The following is a 21,204-nucleotide window of genomic DNA, read 5'->3' as shown; positions in this document are numbered from 1 at the left end:
TCTGGTGCTTTCTTAGCACTCCTGCTCCTAGGTCCTGTGATAAGGTGAAAATCTCCGCTTTTATTCTTTTAAAAAGTAGTGAGTGGATACAGGGCCGGCTCCAGACACCAGCTTCTCAAGCAGGTGCTTGGGGCAGCGGCTCCAGAGAGGGGCAGCACGTCCAGGTATTCGGCGGCAATTCGGCAGACGGTCCCTCACTCCGCCTGGGAGCGAAGGACCTCCCGCCGAATATGCTGCCGCAGATCGCGATCGCGGCTTTTTTTTTGTTTTGTTTTGACTGCTTGGGGCGGCCCAAACCCTGGAGCCGGCCCTGAGTGGATAGCCCTTGTGGTTGCAGAGAAAAGACTGAAAGCAGGCCCTGCTAAAGGTTCAAAGACCAACAGGCAAATACAAAGATGATTTTTTATGAAAATCATTTTTTTTAAACCAGTCTCATGCTTTTTGGGACCTGACCTGAACATTTGGGGTGGCACTTCTGAATGGTGCTGTATAATAACTTTCACAGCCGGTGTAAGTGGGTGAAAAATGGGTAAAGGTGGTAAAGCAGTTCAGTTGTGCCAATTCGGCATGTTGTGGGTGCACAGAACAATTGTCACTTGCCTGCTGAGATGACAGGAGGAGCAGCAGCGGGAAAACCAGCGTGGGGGAGAGAAGGTAGTTTGTAAATTCCTAGAGTTTAAGGCCAGAAGGGACCATTAGATCATGTGCTTTGACGTCCTGTCTGGCACAGGCCAGAGAGTGTCACCCAGTGACCCCTGCATTGAGCCCAGTCACTTGTGTTGGGCTAAAGCATAAAATGAATCCCTTTCCTTACTTTGCACCATCCTGTTTTTCCATCTACTCTTTCTCCCCAGCATGGCACTTCCAGCATCACTGCACTTTCCAGGCCTGGAGCTCGTTAAATGTTTTCAAATGTTAAAATTTCAACCACCTTTCAAAAGTTGAAAACATTGAGGAAAAAAACGGGTGGAATTTTTGGTGACATTTTCCCCCTATAGCCGGCCAACATTTTTCAAATTAAAATAAAAATCACATTTGTGTCTTCTTTTTGAGCAGCTCTGCCACGCTGGGCCATCGGCCCAGGATGAAGCAGAAAGACGAGTGCCATCTACTGAATGACGGATACCTTTGCCCTGAGGCTCCCTGTTCTTTTCCATGGAAGTCCCTAGCCTTGCTCACCTTATTATATCTTATAAGATCCCAGTTGAAGAAAATGTGTCAACAGCTGAGGATTTTCAGTAGAAAGTTCCGGTTTCCCAGGCGCAGTTTGTTAGTGCGTTTGCAGATGGACAGAAGAGAGGATGCGACTCTCTTTTTGGCTGATAAGGTTTCATCTTGGGGACGAATTGTTACTGGCATAAAATCCTCCATCTAGCATACACCAGATTTTAGGGTGTTGCAATCTGCTATTCGTACAGATGGGGCAACCACCTTCCCCCCTCCCCCCGATGGATTCCGTTTCCAGGAGAAGCAGGGATGCAGCTGTCTGGGTATCTATTTGATCTGCCTTGAAGGCACGGACAGTGCATTGCGATTTGCACGTAAAACAGGGATTCAGGCTTGTTTTAATTGTGAAAAACAGAACGACTCCTCCCCACACTTGCCGCACTGGCTCTGCAAGTGCAGATTCAATGTTCTGTCAGGTTGCAAGTCAATCTGGGCATTGGTTTGAGTTGCTGAGGTATGTGCTTAGATTGTTAGCTCTTTGGGGCTTTTTGTTCTGTGTTTGTACAGCGCCTTGCATAGTGGGGTCCTGGGCCATGAATGGGGCTTCTAGGTGCTGTGGTAATAATACCTGTAGATTTCTGTAAAGGGATTCACTTGCTCCCGCATGACATTTTGATTAAAAAAAATAGAAGGATGTAAAGTTAAGTTGGCACACATTAAATGGATTAAAAGCTGGCCAACTGTAAGCTGGGGATTTATGAGTTGGAAGCAACAGAGGAGAAGAAAGACATGGGTATACTGTCAGTATCAGAGGGGGAGCCGTGTTAGTCTGGATCTGTAAAAAGCAACAGAGGGTCCTGTGGCACCTTTAAGACTAACAGATGTATTGGANTACCTCGCCTGATGCATCCTAGGACGGCATTAGTCTTTCTCACAGTTGCATCACATTGGCAGCTCATAGTCATCCTGTGGTCAACCAATATACCCATAAAAAGCAACAGAGGGTCCTGTGGCACCTTTAAGACTAACAGATGTATTGGAACATAAGCTTTTGTGGGTGCGTCTGACGAAGGGGGTATTTACCCACGAAAGCTTATGCTCCAATACATCTGTTAGTCTTAAAGGTGCCACAGGACCCTCTGTTGCTTTTTATGGGTATATTGGTTGACCACAGGATGACTATGAGCTGCCAATGTGATGCAACTGTGAGAAAGACTAATGCCGTCCTAGGATGCATCAGGCGAGGTATTTCCAGTAGAGACGGGAAGTGTTAGTACCATTAGACACAGCACCGGTGAGACCTCATCTGGAATCCTGTGTGCAGTTCTGGTCTCCCACATGTAAGAAAGATGAATTCAAACTAGAACAGGTACAGAGAAGGGCTACTAGGATGATCTGAGGAATGAAAAACCTACCTTATGAGAGGAGACGCAGAGAGCTTGGCTTGTTTAGTCTAACCGAATGAAGGCTGAGGGGAGATATGATTTCTCTGTAGAAATACATCAGAGGGATAAATACCAGGGAGGGAGAGAGGTTATTTAAGTTAAGGGCCAATGTGGACATAAGAACCAATGGCTATAAACTGGCCCTCAACAAGTTTAGGCTTGAAATTAGGCGAAAGTTTCTAACCATCAGAGGAGTGAAGTTCGGGAACAGCCTCCCAAGGGGAGCAGTGGGGGCAAAATACCCTAACTGGCTTCAAGACCAAGCTAGATAAGCTGATGGAGGGGATGGTTGAGGAGACTGACTACATGGGCATGAGGCTCATCTGTGACTGCAGATCTGCAAATATCCCCAGGGGCTGGTGATGGGACACGCGATGGGCAGGGCTCTGAGTTACTACAGAGGATTCTTTCCCAGGGGTCTGGCTGCTGGATCTCACCAAAATACTCAGGGTCCACCTGACTGCCATATTTCGGGTCGGGAAGGAATTTTCCCCCAGGTCAGATTGTCACAGACTTTTTGCCTCCCTCTGCAGCATGGGGCACGGGTCACTTGCAGGTTTAAACTTGTGTAAATGGTGCACTCTTAACCTGAAGTCTGTAAATCATGATCTGGGACTTCAGTAACTCAGCCCAGGGGCGGCGAGCTTTCCCAAAAGTGTGGGGGAGGGGGGCAGAGGCCCCGCCCCTCCATGGCCCCGCCCCTCCATGGTCCTGCCCACCTCTCCTCATTCCCCTGGCCAGGCTGGCAGCTGGAGCCTGGCCGGGAAACTGAGGCAGCTCTGGACAGCCACGGATCCTCTGCCTGCCTGGGGTGGGGGAGCCCGAGAGCAGCCCCCAGCCTGTGTCCCTGCCCCCCCGGGGCCCCTGCCAAAGGCAGGTGAAGGATCCGTGGCTCCCCAGAGCTGCCGCCCCGGGCTCCAGCTGCCGGCCTGGCCAGGGGGTGGAGTCTTGGGGGAAAGAGGAGAGGCAGGGCCCGTGGCGAAAAGTGAGAGGGCCATGGCCCCCTGTTCCCCTCCCATTCCGGCGTCCCTGACTCAGCCGGAGGTCAGGGGCCTGTTACAGGAGTGGGTGGGTGAGGTTCTGTGGCCTGCCCTGTGCAGGAGGTCAGACTAGATGATCATGACGGTCCCCTCTGGCCTTAAAGTCTGAGTCTAACTGATCGGTCTCAAAATGTAACTGTAAATGGGGAATACTCATGAAGCGGGTGCGTTTCCAGGGGGGTCCAGCAGGGATCAGTTCCTAGGCCTGTGTTATTTGACATTTTTACCAGTGACCTGGAAGAAAACATAGAATCATCCCGGGTAAGGTTTGCAGAAGACACAAAAATTGGGGGAGTGGGAAATAATGAAGAAGACAGGTCACCGATACAGCGTGATCTGGATTGCTTGATAAGCTGGGTACAAGCCAACAATACGTGTTTGAATATCGCGGAAGATAAATGTCTACATCTGGGAACAAAGGATGTAGGCCTCACTTAGAGGACGGGGGGACTCTATCCTGGGAAGCCGTGACTCTGAAAAAGATTTGGGGTCCTGGTGGATAATCAGCTGAACGTGAGCTCCCAGTGTGATGCTGTGGCCAGAAGGGCTAATGAGATCTTTAGATGCATAAACGGGATTCTCCAGGAGGAGCGGAGAAGTTATTTTACCTGTGTATTTATCATTGGTGCGGCTGCTTCTGGAGCACCGTGTCCAGTTCTGGTGCCCACAGTTCAAGAAGGTTGTTGATAAATTGCAGAGGGTTCAGAGAAGAGCCACGAGAATGATTAAAGGATTAGAAAAGCTGCCTGATAGCGACAGACTCAAGGAGCTCCATCTATTTAGCTTAACAAAGAGAAGGTTAAGGGGTGACTTGATTACAGACTATAAGTACCTATCTAGGGAACAGATATTTAATCATGGGCTCTTCAGTAAGGTATAAAATGATCCAACGGCTGGAAGTTGAAGCTAGACAAATTCAGACAGGAAATGAGGTGTAACTTTTTAACAGTGAGAGTAATTAATGAGTGGAACAGTTCCCCCAGGGTTATGGTGGGCTCTCCAGCGCAGACAATTTTGAACGCACAAGTGGGTGTGTTTCTGCGCTAGGAGTTATTTTGGGACAGTCGTAGGGTCTGTGTGATGCAGGAGGTCAGCCCAGATGATCACTGTGGTCCACTCTGGCCTTGGAATCTATGAAAAAAATCTGTGAATGAATAAATAACAGTGGCTCCTTTTTGACAGCTAACCTTGCCCATGACGTGTGTTCAGATCCAGGGATAGGGCCTTTGCCTTTCTCATCGAAGGAGGCCTGAGCACTTTAAGAAGCCTTCTCAAAAACTCTTGGAGGTTGGCAGCCTTATCCCCATTTTACAGATGAGGAGACTACAGTACAGAGACGCAGAGCTGCCCAATGTACCATAGCAGTCACTGGAAGCACTGGGAATAGAACCCATGTTTCTGGTCCCTCGACACTATGCACCACTAGCTCCCAGTCCTTGTCCACCTGTGTCCCTCCAGCCCTACTTCCTTTTCCATTGTCGAGGAAGTTTCTCCAGTCTTTGGCTTTAGAGACACTAAACAGTCTAGAGCTGCCCTCTAGTGGCCGATTATTTAATCACAAGCCCATTTTCAAATTCTCTAAAAAGCAGCCGGCATCAGTGCTCTGTTATTGCTTGACGGGCTGGGGGAAGCGGGATGGGGTGGGGATGTACCATTTAGTGAGGACGGAACGGGGAATTTTCTGTGCAGTAAAAATGATCATTTTTCAGGAGAACAGAAGGCAGAAACCCTTTCAAGTACAGAGCTGTTGCTTTCACTCCCCGCACCATAATGAGTTCAGAAAAGAAGGCCAGTAGGAGCGTTTTAAGCCTTTCACTTTTGAGTCCTCTCCTTGGCTAGTGTACTGGCTTGGGATGCCAGAGGCGTGGCTTCGGTTCATGGCATAGTGGGTGAGGTTGAGCAAGTCACTTCCCCTCTCCAGCTTGGAAAAGAGGAGACTAAGGGGGGATATGATAGAGGTCTATAAAATCATGAGTGATGTGGAGAAAGTGAATAAGGAAAAGTATTTACTTGTTCCCATAATATAAGAACTAGGGGCCACCAAATGAAATTAATGGGCAGCAGGTTTAAAACAAATAAAAGGAAGTTCTTCTTCACACAGCGCACAGTCAGCCTGTGGAACTCCTTGCCTGAGGAGGTTGTGAAGGCCAGGACTATAACAGGGTTTAAAAGAGAACTGGATAAATTCATGGTGGTGAAGTCCATTAATGGCTATTAGCCAGGACGGGTAAGGAATGGTGTCCCTAGCCTCTGTTTGTCAGATGGTGGAGATGGATGGCAGGAGAGAGATCACTTGATCATTACCTGTTAGGTTCACTCCCTCTGGGGCACCTGGCATTGGCCACTGTCAGTAGACAGGACACTGGGCTCGATGGACCTTTGGTCTGACCCAGTATGGCCATTCTTATGTTCTCTCTGTGCCTCGGTTTCCCCTCTGTGAAATGGGGATGATTAAACTGACCTCCTGTGTAACGTGCTTCGAGAACGACTGATGACGAGTGCTAGATAAAGGTATTATTTGCAGGCTCAGCATCCTAGTATGTTAATTTGCGCAGCAAGTGCATCCTATCGGGATGTACCTGGGCCACTGGACAGCCTGGCAGGTGTGCCCTTGAGATGATGGACTGCAGGGTAGGTGCGTTGCACGCGCAATACCTGGTAAGACAGTGATGAATTTAAGTCTGCAATTTTTTTCAGGCTGGAATGATCCCTGGCGAACGTGAGAAGGGGACAATGCACTTCAGATCACTGACACTTGTTCTGTAATGACCTACTCAGTCCTGTTGGCATATGAGCCTTTTATAATGATCCTTCTCTGTTCTCCAGGCCTTCCTCAACCTGCAGGTTTCCTACATTCCTCCACCTGGGGCCGCTCCTCTGTTCCCGCCGCCTACCCCTCCGGAGCCAACACCATCCACAGCTGAGCTCGACACCGTCACCGGTAAAGAGACACTGTTGCATGTGCATTTCTCGCATTTCTTGGCTGCATTCTGCTAAGTATGTTGTTTGTGCTATGTGGCCTGCACAGTGAACCCATTATCCTGGACTTTAACGCTAGCATTACCCTGAGGTCTGCTGCAGGCATAAGAACGGCCAGACCAGGTCAGACCAAAGGTCCATCTAGCCCAGTATCCTGTCTTCTGACAGTGGCCAGTGCCAGGTGCCTCAAAGAGAATGAACAGAACAGGTAGTGATCCATCCCCTGTCACCCACTCCCAGCTTCTGGCAAACAGAGGGTAGGGACACCATCCCTGCCCATCCTAGCGAATAGCCAGTCATGGACCTATCCTCCATGAACTTATCTAGCTCTTTTTTGAACTCTGTTATAGTCTTGGCCTTCACAATATCCTCTGGCAAGAAGTTCCACAAGTTGACTGTGGTGTGTGAAAAAATACTTCCTTTTGTTTGTTTTAAACCTGCTGCCTATTAATTTCATTTGGTGGCCCCTCGTTCTTGTGTTATGACACTTCCTTATTTACTTTCTCCACACCAGTCATGATTTTATAGACCTCAGTCATATCCCCCCTTAGTCGTCTCTTTTCCAAGCTGAAAAGTCCCAGTCTTATTAATCTCTCCTCATACGGCAGCCGTTCCATACCCGTAATCATTTTTGTTGCCTTTTCCAATTCTAATATATCTTTTTTGATATGGGGCGACCACATCTGCACGCAGTATTCAAGAAGTGGGCATAACAGGGATTTATATAGGGGTGATATGATATTTTCTGTCTTATCTATCCCTTGCCTAATGATTCCCAGCATTCTGTTTGCTTTTTTGACTGTCGCTGCACATTGAGTGGATGTTTCCAGAGAACTATCCACCATGACTCCAAGATCTCTCTCTTGAGTGGTAACAGCTAATTCAGACCCCATCATGTTATAGGTATAGTTGGGATGATGTTTCCCAATGCGCATTACTTTGCACAGTGCTAGGGAGCTGAGCCCTGGCGGTGAACACGATGTGATCAACCAACCTTTGGATTCCCAGAAGTTTTTAGCAGAGAGATGGGCCTGGATCTGGACCTCATTAGACTCTGCAAAAGTTGTATAGAATCATAGACAGGTTGGCCTAGAAGGGACCTGAAGAAGTCAGTAAACCCAGACTATCCCTGACAGGGGTTTGTCCAACCTGTTCTTCAAAACCTCCAGTGATGGGGATTCCACCACCTCCCTTGGATGCCTGTTCCAGAGCTTTATCTACCCTTAGCGTTAGAAAGCTTTTCCTAATATCTAACCTAAATCCCGCTTGATGCAGATGAAGCCCATGACTTCTTGTCCTACCTTCAGTGCATGTGGAGAACAATTGATCACTGTCCTCTTTATACCAGCCTCTAACATATATGAAAATGGTTTTCAGATCCTCCAGATCTTCTTTTCTCAAGACTGAGCATGGCCAGTTTTTTTTTTAACTTTTCATCGTCGGTCAGGTTTTTGAAACCTTTTCTCATTTGTGTTGCTCTCTTCTGGTCACTCTCTAATTTATCCTCATCTTTCCTCAAGTGTGGCCCCCAGAACTGGACACAGGGCTCCAGCTGAGGCCTCACCAGTGTCAAGTAGAGCAGGACAGTGATCTCCTGTGTTTTACATAGGACACTCCTGTTAATACCCCCCCCGGATATTAGCCCCAGGCGCACCAGCTGAAAGCGGCACCAGATCCTGCCAGAACAACCCTTGCAAAGCCTGCAGACATATCTCCACTGTTACACTGATCAACACCCCCCACAACACAGCTTTCGAGATCCATGGGTCCTACAGATGCCCATCACAACACGTGCTGTATGTCATCCAGTGCACTACATGCCCAATAACCACTATGTGGCTGAAAGCAGACAATCACTGCGCTCTCGAATGAACTCACCCAGGGAAATGATCAAAGACAAAAACACCCCATCACCCGTGGGCGAACACTTTTCACCAAGCGATCACTCCGTATCTGACCTCTCAGTCCTCATCCGCAAAGGAAACCTGCCCGGAACTTTCCAAAGACGAGCCTGGGAGCTTAAATTCATTACTCTGCTAGACACTCAAAATCACGGACTGACCAGAGACAGTGGATTTATGGCTCATTACAGCATCCTGTAACCCACTAACAACCCCTCCCGCCCCGCTGCTGCCCCCCTCCTTTCCTCCCTATGATTGGAGGGGTGTTAAAAGGCCACTTCACCTCCAACGGTCCCTTGAAATGTGCTAACGACTTATGCCAAAGCGTCTGTTTCACCTTGCGTTTAGCTGTGACACTCTGAGGCTGGGCCTGCACTAGCCAGCTTCCAGCAGCACAGGTGCACCGATGCACTTCTGGGCCCCTGCGTTCTAAGGAATGACAACGAAGAGCCACATTGTACACTCACTGCAGCCGGGCTGGCCATGCTGGGACCAGCGTCTCATCCTGCAGCTCCTTGTGATGGAGAGGGGCCGGGCCAAACCTGAGTAGTGCTGTGACCCTGTGGGCCGGCGTGCAGCGCCACTCGCTGAAATGTGGGCCAGCTGCTTCTCCGTCAGGGCAGTGGGCTGGCTGGGCCGCCCCGAATGGGGCTACAACTCCACGCGCCAGGTCCCAACGCCACCAGCTCAAGCAAGCAAACTTCTCTCTGTTCGCATGCAAATCTGCGTTGATTAATGGGCGTTGATCCGGCCCTGCCGGCACCCCTCTGGCCACTTCTTGTCGGTGTTTTCCCCAGGGCACTGGGTAATTGAGGGCCTTCTTGCCCCAGTCCTGCAAAATCAACAGAGAACGTTCTCAGTCCAGGGACAGTGAGTTCCCCACCCGTCATCATGGTGGTGATGAACCGCCTATCCAGTATCATTCCCCCTCGCAGGCTGGCCGGGGAGTTGAATTTCGCATGGCAGCAGCTTCATCCAAAATGCGGCTTCTAGCCTCTGGGGCTTTGCCGGTTTTGTGTGTGTGTGTGGGGGGTGACCCACAGCAGGGGTGTGTGTGTTTCCGTCACTTTCAAGAGGTTGATGAGCGTGCCACTGCCCCCAGCTAATGGGACGTAGCTGGTGCCACACAGGGGTGATGGAAGCGCCCTAAAAGTGCAGGGTGGCCACTGGCATCTCTTCTCCCCGAGGCCCCACCCCCGCCCCACCTCTTCCCCTGAGGCCCCGCCCCCCGCTTGCTCCTCTCTGCCCCCTCCACCCGGTAAAAAGTGATGGGGCTCTAGCCCTCCCCGTTCCGGCACCCCTGCCGCCATGCTTACAACCAACCCTGCTTGTGCTGGGAGAGGGGGTTTGAACCTGGGACCGGCTGCGCTAAACGCGTCAGCCTCTAGCGTGGGACTTCCCCCATTAGCTTGAAGCAGCAGCCGACTAGAGCTGGGTGAATAAGAGATGTCTTAATTCGCTGGCCTTTAGGTTGGGACCAAAGCGGAAAACTATTTACATTTTGAGCGAATCAAATGGTGGAAAAAATTTCATTTGGGGTCAAATGAACCATTTTGTGTTGACAAAATTGAACGGCTTTGTTTCGATTTTCACCATTTTAAAATGTTTTGGGGTTTGTTAAAAATCAAGGAAATGGTGACACCAAAAGTCACTTCAAACCACCACCAAAAAAAAATCAACTTTGTTTTTTTCCAGATTCTTCCCCATCCCCCACCCAGACCGAACAATTCAGCAAAATTGACGCGAATGGGCAAAATGTTTTGTCACCAAATCTGCATTTTTTCCACCCAAAAAAGCAGCTTTGGCTAAAAAGTTTCACCCATCTCTACAGCAGGCTGCCAAGCCCTTTAAGAAGGATGTGGAAAAATTGGAAAGAGTCCAGCGGAGGGCAACGAAAATCATTAGGGGGCTGGAGCACATGAGTTACGAGGAGAGGCTGAGGGAACTGGGATTGTTTAGTCTGCAGAAGAGAAGAGTGAGGGGGGATTTGATAGCTGCTTTCAACTACCTGAAGGGGGGTTCCAAAGAGGATGGATCTAGACTGTTCTCAGTGGTGGCAGATGACAGAACAAGGAGCAATGGTCTCAAGTTGTAGTGGGGAAGGTCTAGGTTGGATATCAGGAAACACTATTTCACTAGGAGGGTGGTGAAGCACTGGAATGGGTTCCCTAGGGAGGTGGTGGAATCTCCTTCCTTAGAGGTTTTTAAGGCCCGGCTTGACAAAGCCCTGGCTGGGATGATTTAGTTGGGGGTTGGTCCTGCTTTGAGCAGGGGGTTGGACTCGATGACCTCCTGAGGTCCCTTCCAACCCTGGTATTCTGTGAGTCTACAATTCTAAGAGATTAACCCCAAGTGGAGGACAGAAATCGGTGCACTTCTCTAGTGTGGGTCACGCGTATCATAACCAACAGATGATGCTGTGCTGGGTGTCAGCTCTTGCAGAGATCTGAGTGTGTGCTTTGTGCACCCTGAGCTTGGGAGCTAAAGGTGTAGCTGCTCTGAGAAATTGACTTTCCAGGCTCTTGTTTTAAGATGGATCCTAGGGAATGCTTCCCCCTCACCTCTCGCCCCCGGTCTAGTAAGTAAGAGAAACATCCCTGCTAGCATAGGCGCCGACTCGGTGGGTGCTCCGGGACTGGAGAACCCACAGAAAAAAATAGTGGGTGCTCAGCACCCATCAGCCACTCACCGATCAGCTGTTCGGCAGCGGGCGGGAGGCGCTGGGGAAAGTGGGCGGAGTGGGGGCAGGAAGAGGCGGAGCAAGAGCGGGACCTCGGGAGAGGGGGCGGGGGGGTGGGAAGAGGTGGAGCAAGGGTGAGGCCTTGGGGGAAGGGGTGAGTAGGGGCCGGACCTCAGGGCGCATGGGGGTGGAGCAAACACCCGGAAAAATGAAAGTCAGCACCTGTGCCTGCTAGGGGTGCACGTGCTCCCAGATACCAGGCTTAGGGAAGAGTAGCAGAAGTTGTGGAGTATTTTCACCCTAGGCCCCTAGGACAGCATGCCTCGAATGGGGCTGCCAGCGGATGTTTTTGCGGCCCTGACATCCTCCAAAGCATGGACGGAGATGGGGGGCAGCGGGGGAAGCAACAGCCCCTCCCTCCTGTTACTCCTGAATAGCTGTGCCCAAGGGCAGTGAGATGCGCACCACCTTGGTGTTTGCACTGGTGTCGCCAGCAGGGGTCAGCACCTCGCACCGGGCAGCGCCTCTGGGGACATGTGGAGCTGGTGTGTGTGGTGCTGGAGGCGCTGAGGTGTTCGGTTCCCAAGGCGCTCCCCTGGGTAGCTCTACCACCCGGCCAGGGGACGGGGAGCCTGGGACTCCACAGGCGGCCAGTGAATTCCCAACCCACCTTCCCCGGGCCACGGGAGACAGGGACAGAGAGACGGGTTTGTCAGAGCGGCCACCAGCAAGAATTGGTGGCCACCAAAACGTGTTGTGACAACCCCTGCCGTAGGACGTGGTGATGGCTGCTCGGGGAGCTGTGTGCATCCTGTCGAGCTGGGACTGATTCCGGGGCCTAGCCCGGCACAGGGGGGTCATGTGGTGTGAACCCAACCTGAGGTCTGGATATTGGGGACAAATCTGGGCTGCTTGACCTTTGCTGCTTGGGCCCTTCTCCTGTGCAAAGCTAACGCTGACGAACTGCCCCGGCCTGTTTCTGTGGGTTCATCTCTGATCTCTTGGCTCAGTTCCAATTCTCCGTGTCCTCCCTGACCTAGCTGTACCCCCATGCCTTCCAGATACAGCCGGGGAGGAAGACACCGAAGACCAGATAGTGACAGGGGATGAGACGGAGCCTTCCACAGGGCCCTCTGGGTCGGAGCAGCCCACGCTCCCCCGGAAGCCTCCTTCACACCACGTCCATGGGATTAAGAGGAGGAAAAGCGCCCCGAAAAAGCTGCTGTCCAACAAACCGCAGGACTTCCAGGTGAGCAGCATCAATGGGTGTGTGACGTTCGCCTCTCCGAGCTGCTCCTCCTTTACCATCCCATTGACTGCAACATCTTAGGAGTGAAACCTTCTCTGGTGCGGGACCAGACTGGGTTCTTCATTGCTCCGCAGTGCACCCGGGAATCCTGCGGGAGCTGGGAGCTGGAGCCGAGCGCTGCAGCTCAGGGCCGCATCTTCTCCGTTAACGACTAGTTGTGACGGAGCGCTTGCAGATGTGTCCCAGGAGCTCCCGTCTGCCACTGTGGGTGCAACCCCAGTGCGCTGGGCTGGTGTAGCTGAAAGCTGAGCGTTCCCCAGCATCTGATGGGCCGTTGCCCTTTTCTCCTCCTCCACCTGCCTTTAGATCAGGGTGCGAGTCATAGAGGGCAGGCAGCTTCCCGGTGTCAACATCAAATCGGTGGTGAAAGTGACGGTTGCCGGACAGACGAAAAGAACTAGGATCCGCAAAGGGAATGGCCCGTTCTTCGACGAGGTGAGTCCGGCTGTTGTTCGGTTTAACCTCCTTCTAGGCTTCCTTGATCCTGTAGGGCCCCCGAAAGGGATCGTGTGATGGAGCAGCTGAGAACATTCTCCTAGCACGTTAGTCACTTGCCGTTTGCATGGCAGACAGGTGCACAGAAACACGCCCACGCGCTCCTCCAGGGACGGCCAGTGCCCGGAGAGAGCCAGGAAACGATTCTCACCTTCTTATTACAGTAACATGTAGAGGCGCCAGCCGAGATCAGGGCCCCCCTGTGCTCGGCACTGGGCACCCACACAGTGTGATGGTCCCTGCCTGTGATCGCTCCGAGCTGAGCCGGGGTCAGCCTGAGGATTATCCCTGAGCCAGAGCGTGCTGAGTCATCAGAGGCCATTACCTGCAGGCCTTGGGCTCGGGCCCATGCCATTCAACCAGGGTTCAGCCAATCTACAGGCGAGAACCCACCCAGGGACGCAGTCTCTCACTATCTGGCCAGGGGGATTTTCATTGCCGGTAGTTTGAACAGACTGTCCCTGTCCTTGCTCCAGCCTGGGCCTGTTCCCACACTAGCCAGCCCCGGCTGCAGCTTGCATCGTCTCCTGCCTCAGCTGGCTGTGACGCTGCTGCAAAGAGCTTAGGGTCTAAATATAAAAGAAAGACAAAGCCTAGGAGGGGAAAGAGGGGCTCGGAGAAGTGCACAGCAGGAGAATAGCAGAGCTGGGGGCAGCACCTAGGTCCCTCAGGTCCTGATCCAGTGCCCTACCCACTAGGTCGCGCTGCCTCTTCCCCCCTGCCAAGAAGTCACTTTTAGGTCTGCACTTATGGCAGCCTGGAGAGTACAGGCAACGCCTGCCCGGCGAGCGCGGGTGTAAATAGCCGTGTGGGTGGTGAGGCACAGCTTAGACCAGTAGAGTACAGCGCCCTGCACACCTGAGTGCCCGGGTATAGACACAGCTCACTACACCCCCAAGCAGTGCCGTTCTTGTTAGCAGTGCCACTGCCGGAGCCTTTCCCCGCTGCCTGTCCCCTGCCAGAGCCTTTCCCCGCTGCCTGTCCCACTNCGGAGCCTTTCCCCGCTGCCTGTCCCCTGCCAGAGCCTTTCCCCGCTGCCTGTCCCACTGCTGGAGCCTTTCCCCACTGCCTGTCCCACTGCCGGAGCCTTCTCCCACTGCCTGTCCCCGGCCCGAGGCTTTTCCCGCTGCCTGTCCCACTGCCCGAGCCTTTCCCACTGACTGTCCCACTTCCGGAGCCTTCTCCCCCTGCCTGTCCCCGGCCCGAGCCTTTCCCGCTGCACGCGGTAGCGTGGACACAACCGGCCTTTCACTGTGGTGTGTAGCTACAGGTACCCGCTGTAAGTGTGGACCTATCTTTAGTGCTCATCCCCATCTGCACGTGAGAACGCTGAGGCCCACTTTCACCCAGCTCCGCTGCCTCGTTTGCTTCATCATTAGTTCTGTTAGTCTGAGTAACGGCAGCCTTTCCTGCTTGACGCGACAGCAGCATACATGGAAACCGGCTCAGCGGCCCGCTCTCGCTGCTGAGGGGGTGGGTCCAGAGGCTGGACCAAAGCCCTAAGAATCAGGCCGTCAGCATTTGCTTCCTGGCTCTGCTACAGACATCCTGGGGCGGATCCTCAGCCGGTGACCATGAGTCTAGACTCATTGACCTCTGCACTGCTGTGTGACCTTGGGCAAGTCATTGCCCCTCTTTGGGCCTCAGTTTACCTGCCTACACCAGAGATGGTTTGCTGCCCTGCTTAATTAGTTGATGTTTGCAAAGTGCTCTGAGATCCTCGGATGAGAAGTGGAAAAATATTGAATTCCAGCAGCTAGTGTAAAGCATCTTTAAGGATTGCACTGCGATTGAATCAACTTACGTCAGGGCCAACCTCTGCCAGGCCACCGGTTTTTGCTGGCCCCTTGTGCGTATTTTGGACGCGTTTCAGATCTTTGTCTCATCTGTATTTTTTAACAGATCTTTTTCTTCAATGTCTTTGAATCTCCGGCTGAGCTGTTTGATGAGCCCATATTCATCACGGTAAGTTCTCGAGACAAAACTGCCAAACTCCTCTTCCATGCTCCATGGTAGCCCTATGGTTCCTTGGAATAATGCTGGGCTGGACCTCCAAACTTTGACCCAGGTAAGGACCATGTGCGGCCACTCGCTTGGGAGTCGTATCTAGCTGGGACAATGCTAAGCAATTTGCAGCCCCCCTTATCACTGGTATGATTGGAGAGGCTGCAGGGGCTGGCTGGCAGCTCTGATCTGAATGGAGCATTGCATGCTGGGATCTGTTGTCTTTCAGGGTGGCATCTCTGTACTGGAGATGAAGGCTCTGCTGGGATATGTTTAACCTCACCCTGATGTGAGGGATGCAAAGCCACTAAAGCCAGAGTTGTCTCATAGGAAACAATCCACTCGTCCCAGCTCTGCACTCACTTGCTGGGGTGGCCCATGTGTATACAGACAGCACGGGCATGGGCAGGGATCAGACCTGGGGCCTTTGGCATCGAAAGTACCAGACCCTGCCATCAAGCTGTCTGGAGTTGCTCACGACTGTGAGTGCCAACCTCAGGGCGGACTGGCACAAACCAGGGCACGAATCCCGAACTGGATGTGTGTTATGCAGTTAGATTTCACCAACCAAGTACCAAGCTCTCAAGCACCATAGCAGGGTAACCACGGAGTCACAGACAGTCCCTTTGGGCACCCCAGCCAGGCAAACCTGCTTTTGTGGTAGATGGTTCCTTGCATCAAATACCCCAACACTATTCAGGTTACTCCCAGTCCCAAAGGGCCAGTTACTTACCTCAGGTCAATTGCACCTTCGAACCTACACCATAGACCAGGTTTGTAGCCAGTCCTATAATAAACTAACTAAAGTTTTATGAACTAAGAAAAGAAATGAGAGTTATTTACAAGGTTAAAACAGGTGAACATACATACAAATGAGTTACAGTCTTAGCTTCTATTGCCTTTTAGAAGCTGTTATAATAAGCAAGTTCTGTATGTTCTTTAGGGCTAACCTGGGCTAACCAACTGGAGATCTCTTGCTTATGCTCAAAAGTCTTTTCCCCTCACAGGTCAGCAGCATAGTGATAAAGTTCCTTCTGGTCAGGTGTTTTTATTCCCTTCCCCCAGAGTTCAAACTGATGGGACGAGCATTTGTGCAGGTCTCCTCTTCATAGGTGTGTGGGGAGCAATCAGCAAAGTCGTTTGTCTCCTGATGTTCCACAATGGCTTGTCTGGTGTCCATGGGCCTTCTTTTGTTGGGCAGGAGATGACGCCTCTGGTGGTAAACCAGTATTTCACCCTTGGTAATGCCTCTCTACTGAGTGGGTTTTTCCCCAGTGTCATAACTAAGGCTATGATTCTGAGATGGAGGTCATGGATGACTTTCCAGGACCTTCGTGATTTCTTCTTGGCCAGGGCTGCCGGAAGCTCTGCGTGGCGGCCAGCCCTGGGGCCGCCAGAGCAGCAGTCCCTGGCCCACCGGAGCAGCAGTTGGGGTTGGGTCAGCCCCCCTGGGCCGGAGCAGCAGTAGTCAGCCCCTGCCGCAGAAGCAGCGGCAGGGCTGGAGCAGCTGCAAGCCCCGGTAGCGCTCTGTTTGTCCCCCCTCCCTCCCCAGGGTATTTTGAGTAAAAGTCAGGGACAGGTCGCGGCTTCCGTGAATTTTTGTTTATTGCCCGCGACCTGTCCCTGCATTTTACTAAAAATAACCGTGACAAAATCTTAGCCTTAGTCATAGCAAATACCTTTATAGTTACAGAGCAAATACTTAAATATGACCTTATAAAACAGGATGCAGCTGGTAATAGGGAGATTAATGTAGGCAGCAATTTACAAGCCTTTCATAAAGTCCAAACACTAAACACATCTCTAGAAATCTAATACCTATTTAACAACCCTAACACACAGGTGAGTCAGACTGGTTCCCAGCCATGCACTGGTCAGTTTTCAGAGGCCTAGGGACCTTGGCATAAGCTGGTACTTGGCCTGCCAACATCACATCTGACCTGAAACACACTGAACTCAATGGTACGTGCTCCTTCACTTCAAGGGGCTCCGTACCAGGCCCCGAGTGAGGTTAAACACAAACTGCTAGAGCGGGTCAAAGAAGGGGGTGGGAATGATCCTGATATTTTTGCAAAACGTATTTCCCTGATTTCTTGTTAAATTTGAAAGGAGAAAAGAATTGCGATGAAATGTGACAAGTTTTGGCCTGCTTTCCAAACCACTGAGCTGAGTGCGCTGAGAATGCTAATGATTTAGCATGGATGGTTGTGAGGTTTTTCTTAAATGCTGGATTTACATTTTCGCATCTTTCCTCTCCCCCCCCCCTCCAGGTTGTTGATTCCCGGTCTCTCCGGACAGACTCTGTGATTGGGGAATTTCGGGTAACGATTTGTGATTTCATCTCTCTCTCTCTCTCTCTCTCTCTCGATATTTGTAATCATTTTGGCCTCTTCTCTGTGCAGCCAATGGCTAAGCATTTGATTTTGTTTTTCATTTTATTTTATAGCTGGATGTCGGGACAGTTTATGCAGAACCAAGTGAGTTAAACAATTACGGGGATTTTTGGACCATTAGAGATTTGAAATTAAGAAATCAAATGTGGACAACATAGGGACATTTCTTTGCAACAACTTTCTATGGGCCAAATGCAGGGGTCTGCATGTGTGCACACATGTATATTTATATGTAAGCACACAAACACATACAGTTATATATACACGTCACAGGGTGACGCTGTCCCTTTAAGAGGGAAGAGACCCATGCACCTGTGACTTGTCCGCTGACCCCAGTTGGGTTTAAAAGAGGGCACCTGGGCCCTAGATGTAGGAGATACTGTGAATCAGGGCTGCCTGACAGTCAGGAAAAGGGGGAGGTGAGAGATGCCAGAGACCAGGAGACTGTGGAAGGTCCCTGAAGGAAGTTGTAGGTGGTTCCTGGGGGAAGGCTGAAGGCAGGAGAGCAACAAGTCAAGTGGGGTTTGCTGGCTGACCTCCCTGAGCTGGAGAGGACGGAAGGCAGGAGGGTCAGCAGAGGGAGTTTCCTGCTGAAGCTGAGGGTCAGAGAGAGTCAGGGGAGCTGTGGGGTTTATCCCACTGATGTCTCCACACTGGAGAGCTGGACCCAGGGGAGCAGTGAGAGGGCCATGGAGAGTGAGGGATGCTCTGCTGGTGAGGATGGTCTAGCAGAGAGGCAGCGGTGGTGGGGGTTCCTGCTGGAAAGAGTGTGGCTGTATTATAGCTAGAAGGACTGGGGTGGCTGTCCTGCAGAGAGAGAAAGAAGGACTGACAGAGTGCCTAGATATGGCGAAAGACATTAGAATGTCACATTGCAGCTTGCTTTATCTATGTAGGAAATGCAATGAGAAGCCAGCCTTTCTCAATTCCATTTAACCCTTTCCATCCCTGTCCATTGGAAACCAGAAGGGGTGAGAAACAAACAAAACGTCCAACCCAACTTTTTCCAGATGCAAAAGTTCAGATGTGTTGGAGGAAGATTAAAGTCTTGTTCTTAGTTTAGGTGAACTCAATGTCCTCAATTCCTGCAATTTTATCGCGTCTCATGCTGTTTGGTGGTTTTCTTAAGCTCCAGCTCCTGGAGTCATGTGATTACGTGAGCATCTCATCTTTCACTAGAAAAATAAGTCAGTTTCTTGCCCTCACAGTTGCAAAGAAAAGCTTGATGACACACACCCTATGGGCTCAAAAACCAGCAGGCAAATAAAAAGAACTCAACATTTATTATTTTTAAAACTCTCATGACTTTAGAGCCAATTTCATGACATTTTTAGAGCTGGCTCGTGATTTTTAAATGCTTCAGGTTGACAGTACTGTGAAATGCTTTCCCCCATCCCTTATTCTGATGCTACAAAATCTTTCCATCCTATGAGGCAGACAGGAATAAACCAGAAACCCGGTTTCTCTCTTTAGAGCACGCCTTGCTCAGGAAATGGCTGCTCCTTTCTGACTCAGAAGACTTTTCTGCTGGGGCCAAAGGTTACGTGAAAGTCAGCCTGTTTGTGCTGGGACCTGGCGACGAAGCTCCCGTAAGTACCATTTTGCTGCCACTGGAGAAGGAGAGCTACTTGAGGGGCCCCCTGTCTTGTCTTGCTGCCTGAACAAGATATGAAGGGTTGGCTTGAATGAGATTGTGCTAGAATGATAACGGGAAGAAATCTGAGGGGATGTGTTGACAATGATTGTGTCATAAGAACTCCAACAGATCATTGGTCCACTTAAACCAATCACCTGCCTGTGGCAGTGACCTATACATGATGCTTCAGAGGAAGGAGAACCCTCTCCTGCATGGTGCCTATAAAGGAAAATATTGGTTTGGGGCCTGTTCTTGCTTCTTTAGCATGTATAATTCTCAAGGAGCTGACTGAGGTCATATCTGAGCCATTAGCGACTATCTTTGAAAAGTCATGGAAGAGGGCAAGATGACTGGAAAGGGGCAAATATAGTGCCAGTCTATAAAAACGGGAATAAGGACAACCTGGGGAATTACAGACCAGTCAGCTTAACTTCAGTACCCGGAAAGATAATGGAGCAAATAATGAAGCAATCAGTTTGCAAACACTTAGAAGATAATAAGGTGATAAGTGACAGTCAGCATGGATTTGTCTAGAACAAATTGTGTCAGACCAAACTAAAAGCTTTCTTTGACAGGGTAACATTCCTTGTGGATGGGGGAAAGCGGTAGACGTGGTATATTTTGACTTTAGTACGACTTTTGATACTGTCCCACATGACCTTCTCATAAACAAACTAGGGAAATACAACCTAGATGGAGCTATTATAAGATGGGTGCATAACTGGTTGGAAAACTGTTCCCAGAGAGTAGTTATCAGTGGTTCACAATGAAGCTGGAAGGGCATATGGAGTGGGGTCCCGCAGGGATCAGTTCTGGGTCCAGTTCTGTTCAATATATTCATTAATGATTTAGATAATGGCATAGAGAGTACACTCAAATAGTTTGCAGACGATACCAAGGTGGGAGGGGTTGCAAGTGCTTTGGAGGATAGGATTAAAATTCAAAATGATCTGGACGAACTGGAGAAATGGTCTGAAATAAATAGGATGAAATTCAATAAGGACAATTGCAAAGTACTCCACTTAGGAAGGAACAATCAGTTGCACACACACAAAATGAGAAATGACTGCCTAAGAAGGAAAAGAGTCTGGGGGATCACAAGCTAAATATGAGTCAACAGTGTAACACATCATTCTGGATGAAGGAATGTTGTAAGCAAGACATGAGAAGTAATTATTCTGCTCTACTCCACGCTGATTAGGTCTCAACTGGAGTATTGTGTCCAGTTCTGGGCGCCACACATCAGGGAAGATGTGGACAAATTGGAGAAAGTCCAGAGAAGAGCAACAAAAATGATGAAAGGTCTAGAAAACATGACCTATGAGGGAAGATTGAAAAAATTGGATTTGTTTAGTGTGGAGGAGAAGACTGAAGTGGGACCTAACAGTTTTTAAGTACTTAAAAGGTTGTTACAAGGAAAAGGGAGAAAAATTGTTTTCTTTAACCTCTGAGGGTAGGACAAGAAGCAATGGGGTTAAATTGCAGCAAAGGTGGTTTAGGTTGGACATTAGGAAAAATTAGGAAAAACTTCCTAATGTCATGGTAGTTAAGCACTGGAATAAATTGCCTAGGGAGGTTGTGGAATCTCCATCATTGGAGATGTTTAAGAGCAGACAAACACCTGTCAGGGATGGTCTAGATAATACTCAGTCCTGCCTTGAGTGCAGAGGACTGGACTGGAAGACCTCTCGAGGTCCCTTCCAGTCCTACGATTTTATGATTCTATAAAGAGAGTCTGAAAGTGTTTCTTTCTGCTTGTTTTGTATCTTAGATGTATTAGGAATTTCAAATTAAGACATCCCTGCTTTTTTGGGAAAACGTCTTGGTTGACTCAAATGTAGATTGGGAAATTTCTCAGTCCTTAATTGAAGATAGGGGCTGGGGTGGTGGTGGTGGTGGTAATACAGACAGAGAGCTTTTCTCCTTAGTGGCTGACCTAATAGGGGTTTAACAAAGCGAACAATCAAAGCCCAAGAGTTATAAACAGTGTGAATGAAAATGCCACTCCCTCCCAATTAACAAAAATTCACTTCCTTGGCTTTTCTGATGCCATAAATTCATGAATTTAACAATGAGGGTAATGAACTATTGCAACAATTTACCAAGGGTCATGGTGGCTTTCCCATCACTTGCACTTTTTAAATCAAGATTGGAT

General features: G+C 50.1%; 1 protein-coding gene across 1 annotated transcript in view; it reads left to right on the top strand.

Annotated features, from left to right (window-relative positions):
* DYSF (dysferlin) overlaps nt 1-21,204 on the top strand; it is a 275,139-nt gene that overhangs the window by 50,930 nt on the left and 203,005 nt on the right. The window contains exons 5-11 of the mRNA XM_034772554.1: nt 6,479-6,593; nt 12,274-12,461; nt 12,828-12,956; nt 14,919-14,981; nt 17,291-17,341; nt 17,467-17,497; nt 18,887-19,002. Coding sequence (XP_034628445.1) covers nt 6,479-6,593; nt 12,274-12,461; nt 12,828-12,956; nt 14,919-14,981; nt 17,291-17,341; nt 17,467-17,497; nt 18,887-19,002 — 693 coding nt within the window. The remainder of the gene's footprint in view (nt 1-6,478; nt 6,594-12,273; nt 12,462-12,827; nt 12,957-14,918; nt 14,982-17,290; nt 17,342-17,466; nt 17,498-18,886; nt 19,003-21,204) is intronic.

Source organism: Trachemys scripta, chromosome 5, assembly GCF_013100865.1.
Source record: "Trachemys scripta elegans isolate TJP31775 chromosome 5, CAS_Tse_1.0, whole genome shotgun sequence".
NCBI classification, from domain to species: domain Eukaryota; kingdom Metazoa; phylum Chordata; order Testudines; family Emydidae; genus Trachemys; species Trachemys scripta.
The sequence above is the reverse complement of the archived record's forward strand: the minus strand, read 5'-3'. Positions and strand labels throughout refer to the sequence as shown.